General features: G+C 42.9%; 1 protein-coding gene across 2 annotated transcripts in view; it reads left to right on the top strand.

The window, feature by feature from the left end:
* Positions 1 to 14,037, top strand: part of PRMT7 (protein arginine methyltransferase 7) — a 126,679-nt gene that overhangs the window by 96,729 nt on the left and 15,913 nt on the right. For both annotated transcript variants that reach the window (XM_069740322.1, XM_069740321.1), the window contains exons 10-14: positions 277 to 406; positions 802 to 885; positions 1,442 to 1,489; positions 4,254 to 4,343; positions 6,313 to 6,474. In XM_069740322.1, coding sequence (XP_069596423.1) covers positions 277 to 406; positions 802 to 885; positions 1,442 to 1,489; positions 4,254 to 4,343; positions 6,313 to 6,474 — 514 coding nt within the window. The remainder of the gene's footprint in view (positions 1 to 276; positions 407 to 801; positions 886 to 1,441; positions 1,490 to 4,253; positions 4,344 to 6,312; positions 6,475 to 14,037) is intronic.

Consider the following 14,037-nt stretch of genomic DNA (forward strand, 5'->3'; position numbering starts at 1 on the left):
CCTGTGGACACTCTCAGTGCACCATAATGTATACTTGAAAAGCAGAAATACAGAAAGGGCAGTGGCTTTACATGCACCATTAAAAGCGCCAACATTTTGCCACCTAATATATGACAGTCTGAAGGTAGACTTGAGAAATAAGCACAAGCGTGAAAAGCAGATATCTCTCTACCAAAATGAGCGCACTGTGCCCCTTGGTCCACCTGGAGTAACACGGCTGCGTCTGGATGTAAAGGCTACAGTGAGATCACAATCCCTCTCATGTTACCGTTGTAGTGCGGCAGACACAAGCTCAGCAGAGAGTCCTGCCTGTCGCTGCGGGGCTCACATCACTTGGAACCGTGCACGATTTGGGGAATTAAATGATCAACACAGAATGGGCAAGTACCAAGAAGCTTTAAAGAAGGTGAGTGTTACTGCGGTATCTTACCGGTAATTACCCTACAGTATGTAACGGTTATAATTACTAGTAACAGGCGGTAGTCCACTACTGGCCAACCCCTTATTAATGAGTCCAGGATAGAGGGGAAAAAAAGCCGAATGGAGACTCCCTTCCCAGATTGGTGCTGCTCCTCCCTCTCCGCTCTACCGGACTGATCGTTTGGCGAGGTTGTCACATGAGCAGCTACAGCCAATCAGCATTCACTTTTAGTCTGAGTATAAGAAGCAGCGTGGCATCTGTCCGAGAGCTGAGACCTATTCTCTGCGTGTGATGATACTCTCTTAGGGATTGCCATTAATCTAATTTTCTAGATGAGTGTGTCCTTGTTTTTCACTTGTGTTTCTTCCCTTGCCTCCTAGATCCTGAGTCCGAGCTCAGTGTGCTTGTGTGTGAGTGACGGCAGCACACTGCCCATCCTGGCACACTCTGCTGGGGCAGCGCAGGTAATATTCCTACTTATTAGATTGATTTCTCACTTTATAACCTCCTCCTGTTTTCCAGATACACAATCTTGCTTGTTTTCATGGTGTTACGAGTGAACCCGCAGAGATCTTTGCAGTGCACTCCCATAAGTGTATTTCTCAAGTTTAGAATTGAAATAGTGTTTCATAGCAGTCTATTGTGTCTGATATGTGGCTTTGTCTGCCACATCGGGACCATGGTCGCTAGTACTGTCTGTGAAGAAATCATAGAGCCCCTCACAGTAGTTACATCCAGTGCCCCCCATAGTGCTGACATCTAGCACCCACTATAATACCGTTCTCACTGTGGGGTGTGGATATCCCCAGCATAACTAATGTCTGGCAGTGTAGTCTGCACCCAGCAGTCTAATGAAGACCCTTATGACTTGAATATGATCACGTAGCTTGGAGGACCCCCAAACCTGAAGTTTGTCCCTGAGTCTAGCAGTAATTAATGGCGTTTGACTTCTTTTTTTTTTTACTACAAATAAAATGTTTTGCGGTGTTGTATGTGATAAGTGACATCTTCATCTTCCAGGTGTTCACTTTAGAGTCTTCTTCTGTGGCTCAGCAACTCATGGACAAGGTGAGTGTGGGCATCACATCCTGAAGATACAGTGTGTGTGATTATATGTCACTACTAGTTCTACACACATTGTATGGACATTGCACACATAGGCGCTGCTCTCCTGACATGAAGGTAGCTGTCTCCTAGCCATATATGAGTTTCCTCAGCAGAAACGCTGCCATTCTGGACATAATACTAGGATATGGGGGCACCACAGAATATCCAGCAAAGGGATCCAACCCAGACCTGAGAATATGAATATACAAGAAACAAACGAAAAAGCACAGGCCATATGAAATGGGGATCACCGAACAGCAAAGATTTGTACAAAAACACAGCTTTATTAAGGTTTAACACGGGAAAAAGGACATTAAAAACATTTAAAAACACATAGAAACTGATGCCTAAAATAAAGCATATGCCTGTAAACAGGTAAAGGGGGAAACAAAATAAGAAACATAAGTATGCAGAAACTCCTCAAAATACTATATGGACAGCATATTTCTCAATGTACAAAGCGTCAAAATAAACGCATGTACAACATATAAGACACATATAGGAATATTGTGGTAGAAATACATTCAGTATAATACAGGAGCGCTGGATGAACTGGAAATAAAGCTCAAAGGCCCAAGGTAGTGCACACACAATAACGTCACTCAGGTATATGCAAGCGGATAAGGCATGGAACTTAATCTCTATCGCACTCCTATTCCTCAGATAGTGCAAAATAAAACAAGCACAATAGCCCTAAATGTCCCAAGACTAGGACATACCAACACACTACCAAAGTAAGGCACTCTTCATGCCTGTCAGCACATTTGGGTTATTACACCCGCTGGTTTTTCGGGGAGATGATTCATGTGTATTATTTGCTAGCCCTGCATGTAGGTAGTGTGTTCACTCGGAGTGCCTTACTTTGGTAGTGTGTTTGTATGTCCTAGTCTTGGGACATTTAGGGCTATTGTGCTTGTTTTATTTTGCATATGTGTTTTTTTTTTAAATTAAATGTAGAGCTTGGGTCGTTATGGATGTGGTAATAACAAATGTGCCCTCATATTGTAGTTATGTCCCCACATTGTAGTTATGTCCCCATATCCAGGTCCCCATATTGTAGATATGTTCCCATCCAGGTCCCCATATTGTAGTTATGTCCCCATCCAGGTCCCCATATTGTAATTTTGGCCCCCCATATTGTAGTTATATGCCCATCCTGGTTCTCATATTGTAGTTATATGCCCATCCTGGTTCTCATATTGTAGTTATATGCCCATCCTGGTTCTCATATTGTAGTTATGGTCCCCTCCAGGTTCCCATATTGTATTTATGTCCCCATATCCAGGTCCCCATATTGTAGTTATGTCCTCATCCAGGTCTCTATATTGTAGATATGTCCACATCCAGGTCCTCATATTGTAGTTATGGCCCCATCCAGGGCCCCATCCAGGTCCCCATATTGTAGTTATGGCCCCATCCAAGTCCCCATATCGTAGCTATGGCTCCATTCAGGTCCCCATATTGTGGTTATTTCTCCATCCTGGTCCCCATATTGTAGTTATTTGCCCATCCAGGTTCTCATATTGTAGATATGTCCCCATCCAGGTCCCCATTTTGTAGTTATGGCCCCATCCAGGTCCCCATATTGCAATCGTGTCCCCATCCAGGTCCTCATATTGTAGTTATGTCCCTAGGTTTTAGAGGATGAAAATAGAAAAAAGTAATCCCTATATACATAATCCCCATGCCTATCCTGATATGCATGGCCCCCTCATCACTATCCTGGTATACATGGTCCCCATCCCTATCTGAAAAATCCCTATTCCCTTCAGAAAAACATTTAAAAAAATTATACCATCCTACTTAACTTCCTTGCACACCCTCGCAGCGTCTTGTTCTGATGCCAGCTGCTGATTTATGCTTGTAAGCAGCACATGTCAGTTACATCATGCGCTGCCTACAAGCAGAGGACAGCTGCCAGAATACTCACTGCTCCCCATGCCCGGGACTATCGAACAGGAGAGCAGTGAATATTCATTGATCTTTTAATAGTGGGCACAGTAGCTGCAGCCGAGTGATCATGTGTGCCCTCTACTTAAGGGAATGAATATTCACTGCTCTACACTCCTATAGTCCCGGTGTGGAAAGCAGTGGATATTTATTCTCTTAATGTGATCACCCGGCCACTGCAGAAAGCCGGCGGCAGCGCTAACGGTGTCCGCTATTAAAGAGAATTGAATATTTACTGCTCTCCACTCCCATGGGCGTGGAGAGTCGTGAATATTTATTTCTCTTTAGCTGCGGGCAAACGGATTAGCAGCGTCAACCGGCTCCTGCCTCCTGTGACCTGGAGCTTCGCCACTGCTTCTTCCCCCACGCCCACAGCAGGTACATAATTTCAATTGAATGTGCGTCTAAGGCTGAAATAAAACACCGCTTGAACCAGGGATGCCAAGGGGTCTACAATATCTGCAGGCCGCATGTGGCCCTTGGGCCAAGTGTTTGAGACCCCTGTGTTAAAATTTGAGGTTGTCAGAAGGTTTTTTTTTATTGGAAAAGCATTACAGAAATAAGGTGACGAGAGGCTGACCCACTTCAATCAGCTGTGAATATGACAGTAAACTTTGCATTCCGCTGCCCCCCGATGTAAGAGCCCCTTTGATTAATACAATATGGTCCCCATCTATGAACTCCAAATTCCGTGACCGCACAATGAACACTGTGGTTTGTATATTCAGTATAAGATCAGTCTAATCCTGGCACTCTACGTTTTTTCCTTTGTCAGATTTTAGAAACTAACAACCTCAAAGACACCATTCACATCTTGCAGAAATCTCCAGATAAAGTTACTGCAGACGACCTTGGGGATAGAAAGGTAAATTGACATATAATAAAATACCATCAATTTTTTTTACATTTTTTATCTGTGCTCTTTTTTAGGATTATTATAAGTATTCATTTTATGCCTATATGCCTTGAAGCTATGTAAGCCTAAGAATAAAGGGATCGATTCAAAATTTATGTTTTTTTAAGTCACTTTTATTTGTTTATCTTGTGGAATTTGCTGACATTTTCTGCTCCGCATTCTTTAAAATGGCTCATGTGGTTTATCTACTTTGTGCAAAATCAAAAATGGTCTATGTCCCGATTTGTGTCTTTTTAGAGGAAAAAGTTGCATCTAAATGTCCCAAAAATTGCTGGTTTACATGAAATCACTCCAGGGGTAGGGGTGGGCCCCTGCAGTACAATTGCGACAGATTTTAAAAAGGGGGGTGGAAGGGTTACTTTTGGGAGTTTCAAAAATATATAGGTCCTTTGCAAACACTGCAGAACTGAATTGGTTCCTAAACAAAGTTTGTGACATTTCTTTGAAACTACAGAAAATTACTGCTAATCATCAAAATGCTTCTAACATCCTTAAAAACAAAAATCAAAAGATGTTTAATGGAACGATACCGGCGTATAGTAGACCTATGGAAAATGTTATTTTTTTAACCATTTCATGTGGTACCACTGTCTGTTCTGAGGGCAGTATAATTAAAAGTTTGGAAATTGCAAAAAATTTCAAACATTGTTATATGAGGGCTTGTTTTTGCTGAATGAATTTTTGGATGACAGTATTCACTTTAACATAAAATGTACTGGAAAACTAGAAAAAATAGCCTACGTGGGTTGAGATGGCGAAAAAACACAGTTTTGCTATAGTTTTTTAGGGGGGGGGTTTCGCAGTGTTAATTGTGCAATAAAAGTGTCCTCCACGTCAAGCAATCCCCACATCAGATGGTCAGCCAGTCCCCTATATCATATTGTCAGCCAGTCCCCCCACACCAGGTGGTCAGCCATTTCTCCACATTAGATCATTAGCCAGTCCCCCCACATCAGATGGTCAACCATTCACCCCACATGAGATGGTAAACTAGTTCCCCCACATTAGATGGTCAACCAGTCCCCCCCACATCGGATGATCAGCCAGGCCAGTCCCCCAACATCAGATGGTCAGCTAGTCTCCCCACATCAGATGGTCAACCAGTTCCCCCACATCAGATGGTCAACCAGTCACCCCACATCAGATGGTCAACTGGTCCCCCCACATCAGATGGTAAACTAGTTCCCCCACATCAGATGGTCAGCCATTTCTCCACATTAGATCATTAGCCAGTCGCCCCACATCAGATGGTCAACCAGTCACCCCACATCAGATGGTAAACTAGTTCCCCCACATTGGATGGTCAACCAGTCCCCCCACATCGGATGATCAGCCAGGCCAGTCCCCCCACATCAGATGGTCAGCTAGTCTCCCCACATCAGATGGTCAACCAGTTCACCCACATCAGATGGTCAACCAGTTCACCCACATCAGATGGTTAACCAGTTCCCCCACATCAGATGGTCAACCAGTCCCACATCAGATGGTCAACCAGTCCCACATCGGATGGTCAACCAGTCCCCCCACAATGGATGGTCAGCCAGTCCCCCCACATTAGATGGTCAGCTGTCCCCCCACTTCAGATGGTCAACCAGTCCCCCCACAATGGATGGTCAGCCAGTCCCCTCACATCAGATGGTCAGCCAGTCCCCCCACATCAGATGGTCAGCCAGTCCCCCCACATCAAGTGGTCAGCCAATTCCACACATAAGCTTTTCAGCCAGTATCCCATTAGCTAGTTATCCTGTCCAGCACATCAGAGGAGCAGGAAGTCCTCTATCAGTTGGTAAGTCAGTCCCCCATTACATGGTCTGCCAGTCCCACTGAAATTGGTGGACTTGGGATACCTCCAGTGTGTATGGGGGTCTCTAGTAATCTTTCTGTATGGACACTTTAACTATTAGACCTTCCTTTTTAGGTAACTGCTTTGATTGGAGAGCCTTTTTTCACAACCAGCCTCCTTCCGTGGCATAACTTACGCTTTTGGTACTCCTGTATGAGTCTCTCTGAGAATTTGGCTAAGGACTGCGTGATTCTCCCCATTTCTGCCTCGTTATATGTGTTAGCTGTAGAATTCAAGGTAAGTGTTCAGTATAAGTTTTCTATAATGAAACACAAATACCAGATAACCACATTGTCTTCATATCATGCACAAAATTGTGCAAAACTAAGCTTCAAAAAGAGGACAAGAAAAAAAACAACTCCATATAGTATCTAGAAAACATTTTTGGAGAAAAAAGGAGTATTTTATGTTTAAAAGAATATTTTATTATAAGAATATTATAAAGTGTAGCACATAGTAAAAATTACAAAAGGATGACATAAGAGATCATGAGTGTCATGCACCCCACATTACTGCCAGTGATACATACATCAGGAAGGCATATCATATTTAAAGTGCTAGCATAGTGCAACAATATGATCAATACCTATAAGATAGCACTTCCCTACTGCTGGCACCAAATAAAGTAGGTAGCGCTAAAAGTGTTAACCCATTGTGACCATGTGGTCTTCTAAGCAAATAGCTATAATATGGCGTTTACCAGCAGCTGACACTCAATAGGGTGGATGGCACAAACGAGAGAGATCCAAACAGAGCCCCCAACGTACATTTCGCTTTTTTGTTAAATCGCTTTCTCAAGGGGAAAACTCATGCTTCTTGCTAGGACTTTTTTATCCCATTGGTGATTCGTCTCATTCCTGGTGATGATGTGACCCGGCCAGTAGTATTGGCATCCTGGCGCATGCACCCTGCGATCCGCAGGTCCTTCAGCGGCCGCCGGCATCAGGCACAATCACGCATGCCTAGAAGCTTGCATGAGAGGCTGGGAAGATGACGCGGCAGGAGAGGAGCCGCTGGACAGCCAGGGCGCATGCGCACCACCAAATACTACCCTCAGACAATACCGCAATCTAATAGCCCCATACAAATTATCATACTATCATCCGAAAATGTTATTTAAGTATCAGTCCAGTTCATAACGACAATATATAATACAAAGGCAAATACAGCAACTGAGATCTTCCAATTGATGTAATGGGTTTAAATCCAAGTCCAGTGATGTATTTGGTTCTTCAAACAAGATATACGGCATGGCTGCAGACACATACAAATCAAAGTGGGTATAAGCAGGTTCAAGCAGGGAATGACTAAAATTAAAAAAGTGACAATAAACCAGATTAGTAGCTCACATAAGAAAAAGAAGAAAACAGTTAAAATATGGATCATAGCATGATCAAGGAGGCATAAAACGCTAGTGGAAGATGGAACATACAGTGCCTACAAGTAGTATTCAACCCCCTGCAGATTTAGCAGGTTTACACATTTGGAATTAACTTGGCATTGTGACATTTGGACTGTAGATCAGCCTGGAAGTGTGAAATGCACTGCAGCAAAAAAAATTTTTATTTCTTTGTTTATTTTTTTTAAAAATTGTGAAAAGTCTTTTCAGAGGGTCATTTATTATTCAACCCCTCAACCCACCAGAATTCTGTTTGGTTCCCCTAAAGTATTAAGAAGTAGTTCAGGCACAAAGAACAATGAGCTTCACATGTTTGGATTAATTATCTCTTTGTATCTCTTTTTCCAGCCTTTTCTGACTATTTAAGACCCTCCCCAAACTTGTGAACAGCACTCATACATGGTCAACATGGGAAAGACAAAGGAGCATTCCAAGGCCATCAGAGACAAGATCGTGGAGGGTCACAAGGCTGGCAAGGGGTACAAAACCCTTTCCAAGGAGTTGGGCCTACCTGGCTCCACTGTTGGGAGCATCATCCAGAAGTGGAAGGCTTATGGAACTACTGTTAGCCTTCCACGGCCTGGACAGCCTTTGAAAGTTTCCTCCCGTACCGAGGCCAGGCTTGTCCGAAGAGTCAAGGCTAACCCAAGGACAACAAGGAAGGAGCTCCGGGAAGATCTCATGGCAGTGGGGACATTGGTTTCAGTCAATACCATAAGTAACGTACTCCACCGCAATGGTCTCCGTTCCAGACGAGCCCGTAAGGTACCTTTACTTTCAAAGCGTCATGTCAAGGCTCGTCTACAGTTTGCTCATGATCACTTGGAGGACTCTGAGACTGGTTCAAGGTTCTCTGGTCTGATGAGACCAAGATCGAGATCTTTGGTGCCAACCACACACGTGACGTTTGGAGACTGGATGGCACTGCATACAACCCCAAGAATACCATCCCTACAGTCAAGCATGGTGGTGGCAGCATCATGCTGTGGGGCTGTTTCTCAGCCAAGGGGCCTGGCCATCTGGTCCGCATCCATGGGAAGATGGATAGCACGGCCTAACTGGAGATTTTGGCCAAGAACCTCCGCTCCTCCATAAAGGATCTTAAGATGGGTCGTCATTTCATCTTCCAACAAGACAACGACCCAAAGCACACAGCCAAGAAAACCAAGGCCTGGTTCAAGAGGCAAAAAATCAAGGTGTTGCAGTGGCCTAGTCAGTCTCCTGACCTTAACCCAATTGAAAACTTGTGGAAGGAGCTCAAGATTAAAGTCCACATGAGTCACCCAAAGAACCTAGATAACTTGGAGAAGATCTGCATGGAGGAGTGGGCCAAGATAACTCCAGAGACCTGTGCCGGCCTGATCAGGTCTTATAAAAGACGATTATTAGCTGTAATTGCAAACAAAGGTTATTCCACAAAATATTAAACCTAGGGGTTGAATAATAATTGACCCACACTTTTATGTTAAAAATTTATAAAAATTTAACTGAGCAACAAAACTTTTTGGTTTGTAAGATTTATGCATCTGTTAATAAATCCTGCTCTTGTTTGAAGTTTGAAGGCTCTAACTTATTTGCATCTTATTAAACCTGTTAAATCTGCAGGGGGTTGAATACTACTTGTAGGCATTGTAACATCCAATCTCAGGAAATGGGGGAAAAGAAGAGAATAAAGACCAATTTATAAGAATGAAGCGAAGCTCAATGCCTCGTTTATCCCTTTCGGGGCCATGGTCTCTAATTGCACTATCCATTTAACCTCTTTTTGTGCCAAGAATTTTTTGTTATTCCCTCCCCTTACCCCCATATGTATACTCTCTATACCTCTGATTCGGAGCGATCCCACGTCATAATTATGATGTGTCCTAAAGTGACGCGGGATCGTCTTCAACTCTGAGAGGTCGACCACGGTTCTGGCGGCGCAAATGTCCCAAACGTGTTCACGTACCCTGACTCTAAGCTCCCTAGAGGTAAGGCCTATATATATACCTACATATAGCATAATAAATAAGATTACTCTTGCCACAAGTAATGTGCTGTCGGATCTTAAATTGTTTAAGGCCATCTGATGACTCAAATGTGGAACTACGCTGAAGATTTGCACACGCCAGACAGTGGCCGCACTGAAAGTAGCCCAGGAGAGGACCCCGAGTGCCAAATACATTCCTGATCGGAGGAATGTAGTGGCTCCTCACCAAAAGACTACCAATATTTGGTGCTCTCCTGGAAGTCATAGCCGGAAAATCACTAAGGGCCGCCCCCAGGACGGGCTCTGTCTTCAGTATGGACCAGTTGTTATTCTGGATTGCCCTAATATTTTGCCACTCATGATTATAGGTACTGATAAATCTAACAGTATCAGTGTTATCCTTTTTGACACGAGTATTTGTTTTATACAGTAGGTCACTGCGCTGAATCTTCCTAGCCCTATCAAAGCCACGTCTGATGCTCCTGCGTCTATATCCACGTGATTCAAAGCGAGATTGTAAATCAGCAGCCTGAGTGTAAAACTTTTGATCCGATGAACAGATCCGCCTCATTCTTAGGAACTGTCTGACCGGGACAGCTCTAATGGTAGAAGGGTTATGGGCTGAGTCAGCGCGAATTAAGGCCTTCACAGAGGTCGGCTTCCTGTAGACATCAGTCTGGACGCATCGGCTGTCGTCGAGCTCCAGTGTAACGTCCAAGAAGTCCACCCTGGTGGAATGATATTGATAAGTCAGCCTGATATTATAAGAATAATAAATCACAAAATGTCCGAAATATCAAAAGAAGGGGCACTTCAATACAACTAACAACTATACAACTAGTCCCATGTCAATCTGCATGAGACAAAGAAGAGATCCCACACGGTGTATTACAATTAAAACCAATATTTTATTCACAATAATTCAAAGCAATTGAAACACACCAGGAAAAAGCATAATAGGGGACGCCAGGTGACCAATGGAAATGACCACAGCATGAAGGCACATCGTTTGACCACAGATAATATTCATAAGTAACAATCATGAATAGCATGGATACCCAAAGATCCTAAACCAGTGATACATAGTTGGCCGCTGAAATCTCACCCACATATAAGATGGTAAAGTTCTGCAGGCATATAAGTATATACACGGATATAATAAGTCCTAAAAAGGGTAATTATTTCCAAAGTAGACTGAAACCCCGGGCTGTAATAAGCCCCAAAGACCTGTGCCAGGTATTTCAGTGATGCCTAACCGAGGCAATAACACCGAGGCACAAATAAATATGCAGGATTGTAAACGTGTAACAATATACCTGTCGCAGAAGTTCTCCCGGCGTCCCCTCGCCCCGACGCGCGTTTCGCCGCCAGCTTCTTCCGGGGGCGTGTCAGGGTGAGGGGAAAAGATGCATTTATATTGCGGGTATCCAATAGAATCAGAGGTATGGAAAGGGGCTGTACCTCAGTATAGCCGGCGCATTGCGCGTTCGCTCGCCTCCGAATCACTTCACCTCCTGTCGACGCTCAGTGACACGCAAGCCAGAAGGCTGCGTGTCAGTGAGAGAGCGTCACCGGAGGCGACGGAGGAACGGGACAACGCGCATGCGCTCCACTGTGGACAGCCCCGATACATAATCTAGGGATAACATAAAAAGAAAAAAACAAATCAATTCTTTATAAAAAATACATACAATGGAGTGATTCAAGAAAGATGCGGAGAATATTTAAGGACATATATGCGCATATACAATTCTAAAAGTGACATGATGATAACAATAAATTAAATCACCTAATGGTGTATGTGCGACCCTAAACAGCAAACTAAGTGTTAATATGATTACTAGAATATGTGTAGAAATCCTGTAATACATAAAAGTGATATATTATCATAAAACTAAAATTTCCTAATAGTGTATGTGTGTCCATAGCAACCAACTAAGTGTTAATATGGGTACTAAAAACATGTAATACATAAGGTGATATATCATAAACTAAAACTATAAATATTTATTTTTTATAATTACACCAAGGACAATAAAATATATATATATTGAAGAGCATAAAGTGCATACATATGCAATATCAGTGACTGATAAATAATATATTATGTAAATAAAGTGCATAACGTGCCTATTATTGGTAATTAACAATAACCCAACCCCAAATGTACTACACAGTGGTCCAAAAGGACCCAAAAATACATACCTATCCTTGGTTCAATACCACTTATACATATTACCAGTCATTCTATCATTGACATCTCTCTTAAATTTCTTGGACTTAGTGGCTTGTATTTCGTTTACCCATTTCTGCAATTCCACATCCATGTCATCATTACATTTCTTTAAGGCTTTTGTAATTTTTACTATGTGCTACACTTTATAATATTCTTATAATAAAATATTCTTTTAAACCTAAAATACTCCTTTTTTTCTCCCAATTTTTTTTCAAGTTTTCTATAATGTGAGTGCTGAATCCTGGCGGCTCCTCCTGGCTAATTAACTACAAATAACTGACACGTGAAAATTGCATATAGACGTATCGCTACTTTCCAGCTGCAGGACTGTCTCTGAGTGCTATCTGTATCTTTCGTTTCTGTCCACTTGAAAGGCGGGTGCCTACGATCCGGAACTAGCAACGCTTTGGATGCAGCGCATGTTCACTGAGTCCAAAGTACTGCCATATATTTCAGTTGAATGCAGGTGAATCCTCATGTGTTCACTGAAGCATGCGGATTCACCGCGTTCAATACATTTCTATTGGTGTCATTTTTCTTGTGGAGACTAGCATCTCCGCAAGCGAAGTTGACATGCTGCGGTCTGGAAAGACGCGCCGTATGTCCATCTCCGCAGGTGTCTGTGGACGCATAGTGGACATGGGATCTCTTGAAATCCTATCCACTATACTGTCCCATCTGGGCGCTGTGGGTTTGTCGTTGCATAAATACGCAGCGTCGACCTGCAGCGATTACTGATCGTGTGCACATACCCTTGGTCATTATGAATAAATGACTAGAACATTGACTTTAATTTGTACATTGATTTTTGAACACTGAAAAAAAAAAAAAAAAGGTTTTGTGTTTAAAAATTTGAATGTAAGCGAGAAAAAAACCTATCCAGCTAGCTCTGTATCTGTATGAGAAGGGCCCCCACCAGTAATTTCAGGGTGAATTACTGTCAGATCATCTGGGCCTCCACCAAGCCCGCTGCCCATATTGGTTTACATTGGAAAACTAGGAACGCTCCTTCCCAGTATCAGGCTGCCTAATTGGCTACTAACCCTTAGTTTTCACTGATTCATTTTATCACAATTTTAATTCTTGTGTGCTCTCAAGTGCACTGCATTTTACTACAAATTGTCACCGTTTTGTGATGCAGATTTTGCCAATGCAGTTTATATAGGTATCACACATTTCAAAACGTTTTTCATCTGCCAACAGCCGCATCGTAAAACAACGTGCAATTTTTGACATGTACAGTAACAATCACACACAAAAATGACAAATTGTGGTAAAAAAGAGCCTGTGTGGCCCAGCCTAATAGAGAACAGAAGGAGGATCACACAAAAGGCTCTCTCCTGTCCCTGCAGCCTGTCCGCTCCCTGCTGCCTGACCTCTCCTCCTTCACACTGATTGGTGGCAGAAGTAAGAGGGGGCACTTCTACTGGCTGTGTTTCAGCCTGGAAGGCAGCTAGACAAGGGGTCAGCAGCTGCATTTCCAGCCTCATAGCTTATACTGTATAAGGTTCCTAATAATTCTGGGGGGATGAGGTTTGCATAAATGCTTGAGTGGTGGGGGCAGGGGGCTATTTTTTGGTTTGCATGCTATAGCGCTACAGAGTGCTACTTTATTTGTTGGTTATATAAGGGGATGGCTACTCTTTGTAAGCAACTGTTCACAGCTGATTTCTGTTTGGAATTGGCGGTCAGTCTTTTGACACTACACTTTGTCAGGCAGGTCCTATTTAAGTAATTTCTTGGTTGAGAACAGATGTGGTAGTAATCAGGCCTGGGTGTGGCTAAGGAATTTGAATGCCGCTTCCCAAAGATGTGATAAACCACAGTTAATTTATGTTTTAAGGGGGACTTACTTTTTCACACAGGGCCCTGTAGATTTGGATTTCATTTTCCCTTAAAAATAAAGACTTTTATTTAAAAACTGTATTTTGCATACTTGTATTATCTGTGACTAATAGTTCAATCTGTTTGGTGATCTGAAACATTTAAATGTGACACACATGCAAAAGAATGGGAAATCACGAAAGGGGCAAATAGTTTTCTCACAACTGTATCTTAGTTCACCGACCGCCATATTGAGACACCCAAGTGATGGGTGTCTCTATATGGAAACTGCTGCTGTTACCAACCTATTGCGCGGTACCACCAGCGGAACACCGTCACACCACACACACGCACACACTCTATACGCTGTAC

The sequence above is a fragment of the Ranitomeya imitator genome, chromosome 9 (assembly GCF_032444005.1).
Source record: "Ranitomeya imitator isolate aRanImi1 chromosome 9, aRanImi1.pri, whole genome shotgun sequence".
NCBI classification, from domain to species: domain Eukaryota; kingdom Metazoa; phylum Chordata; class Amphibia; order Anura; family Dendrobatidae; genus Ranitomeya; species Ranitomeya imitator.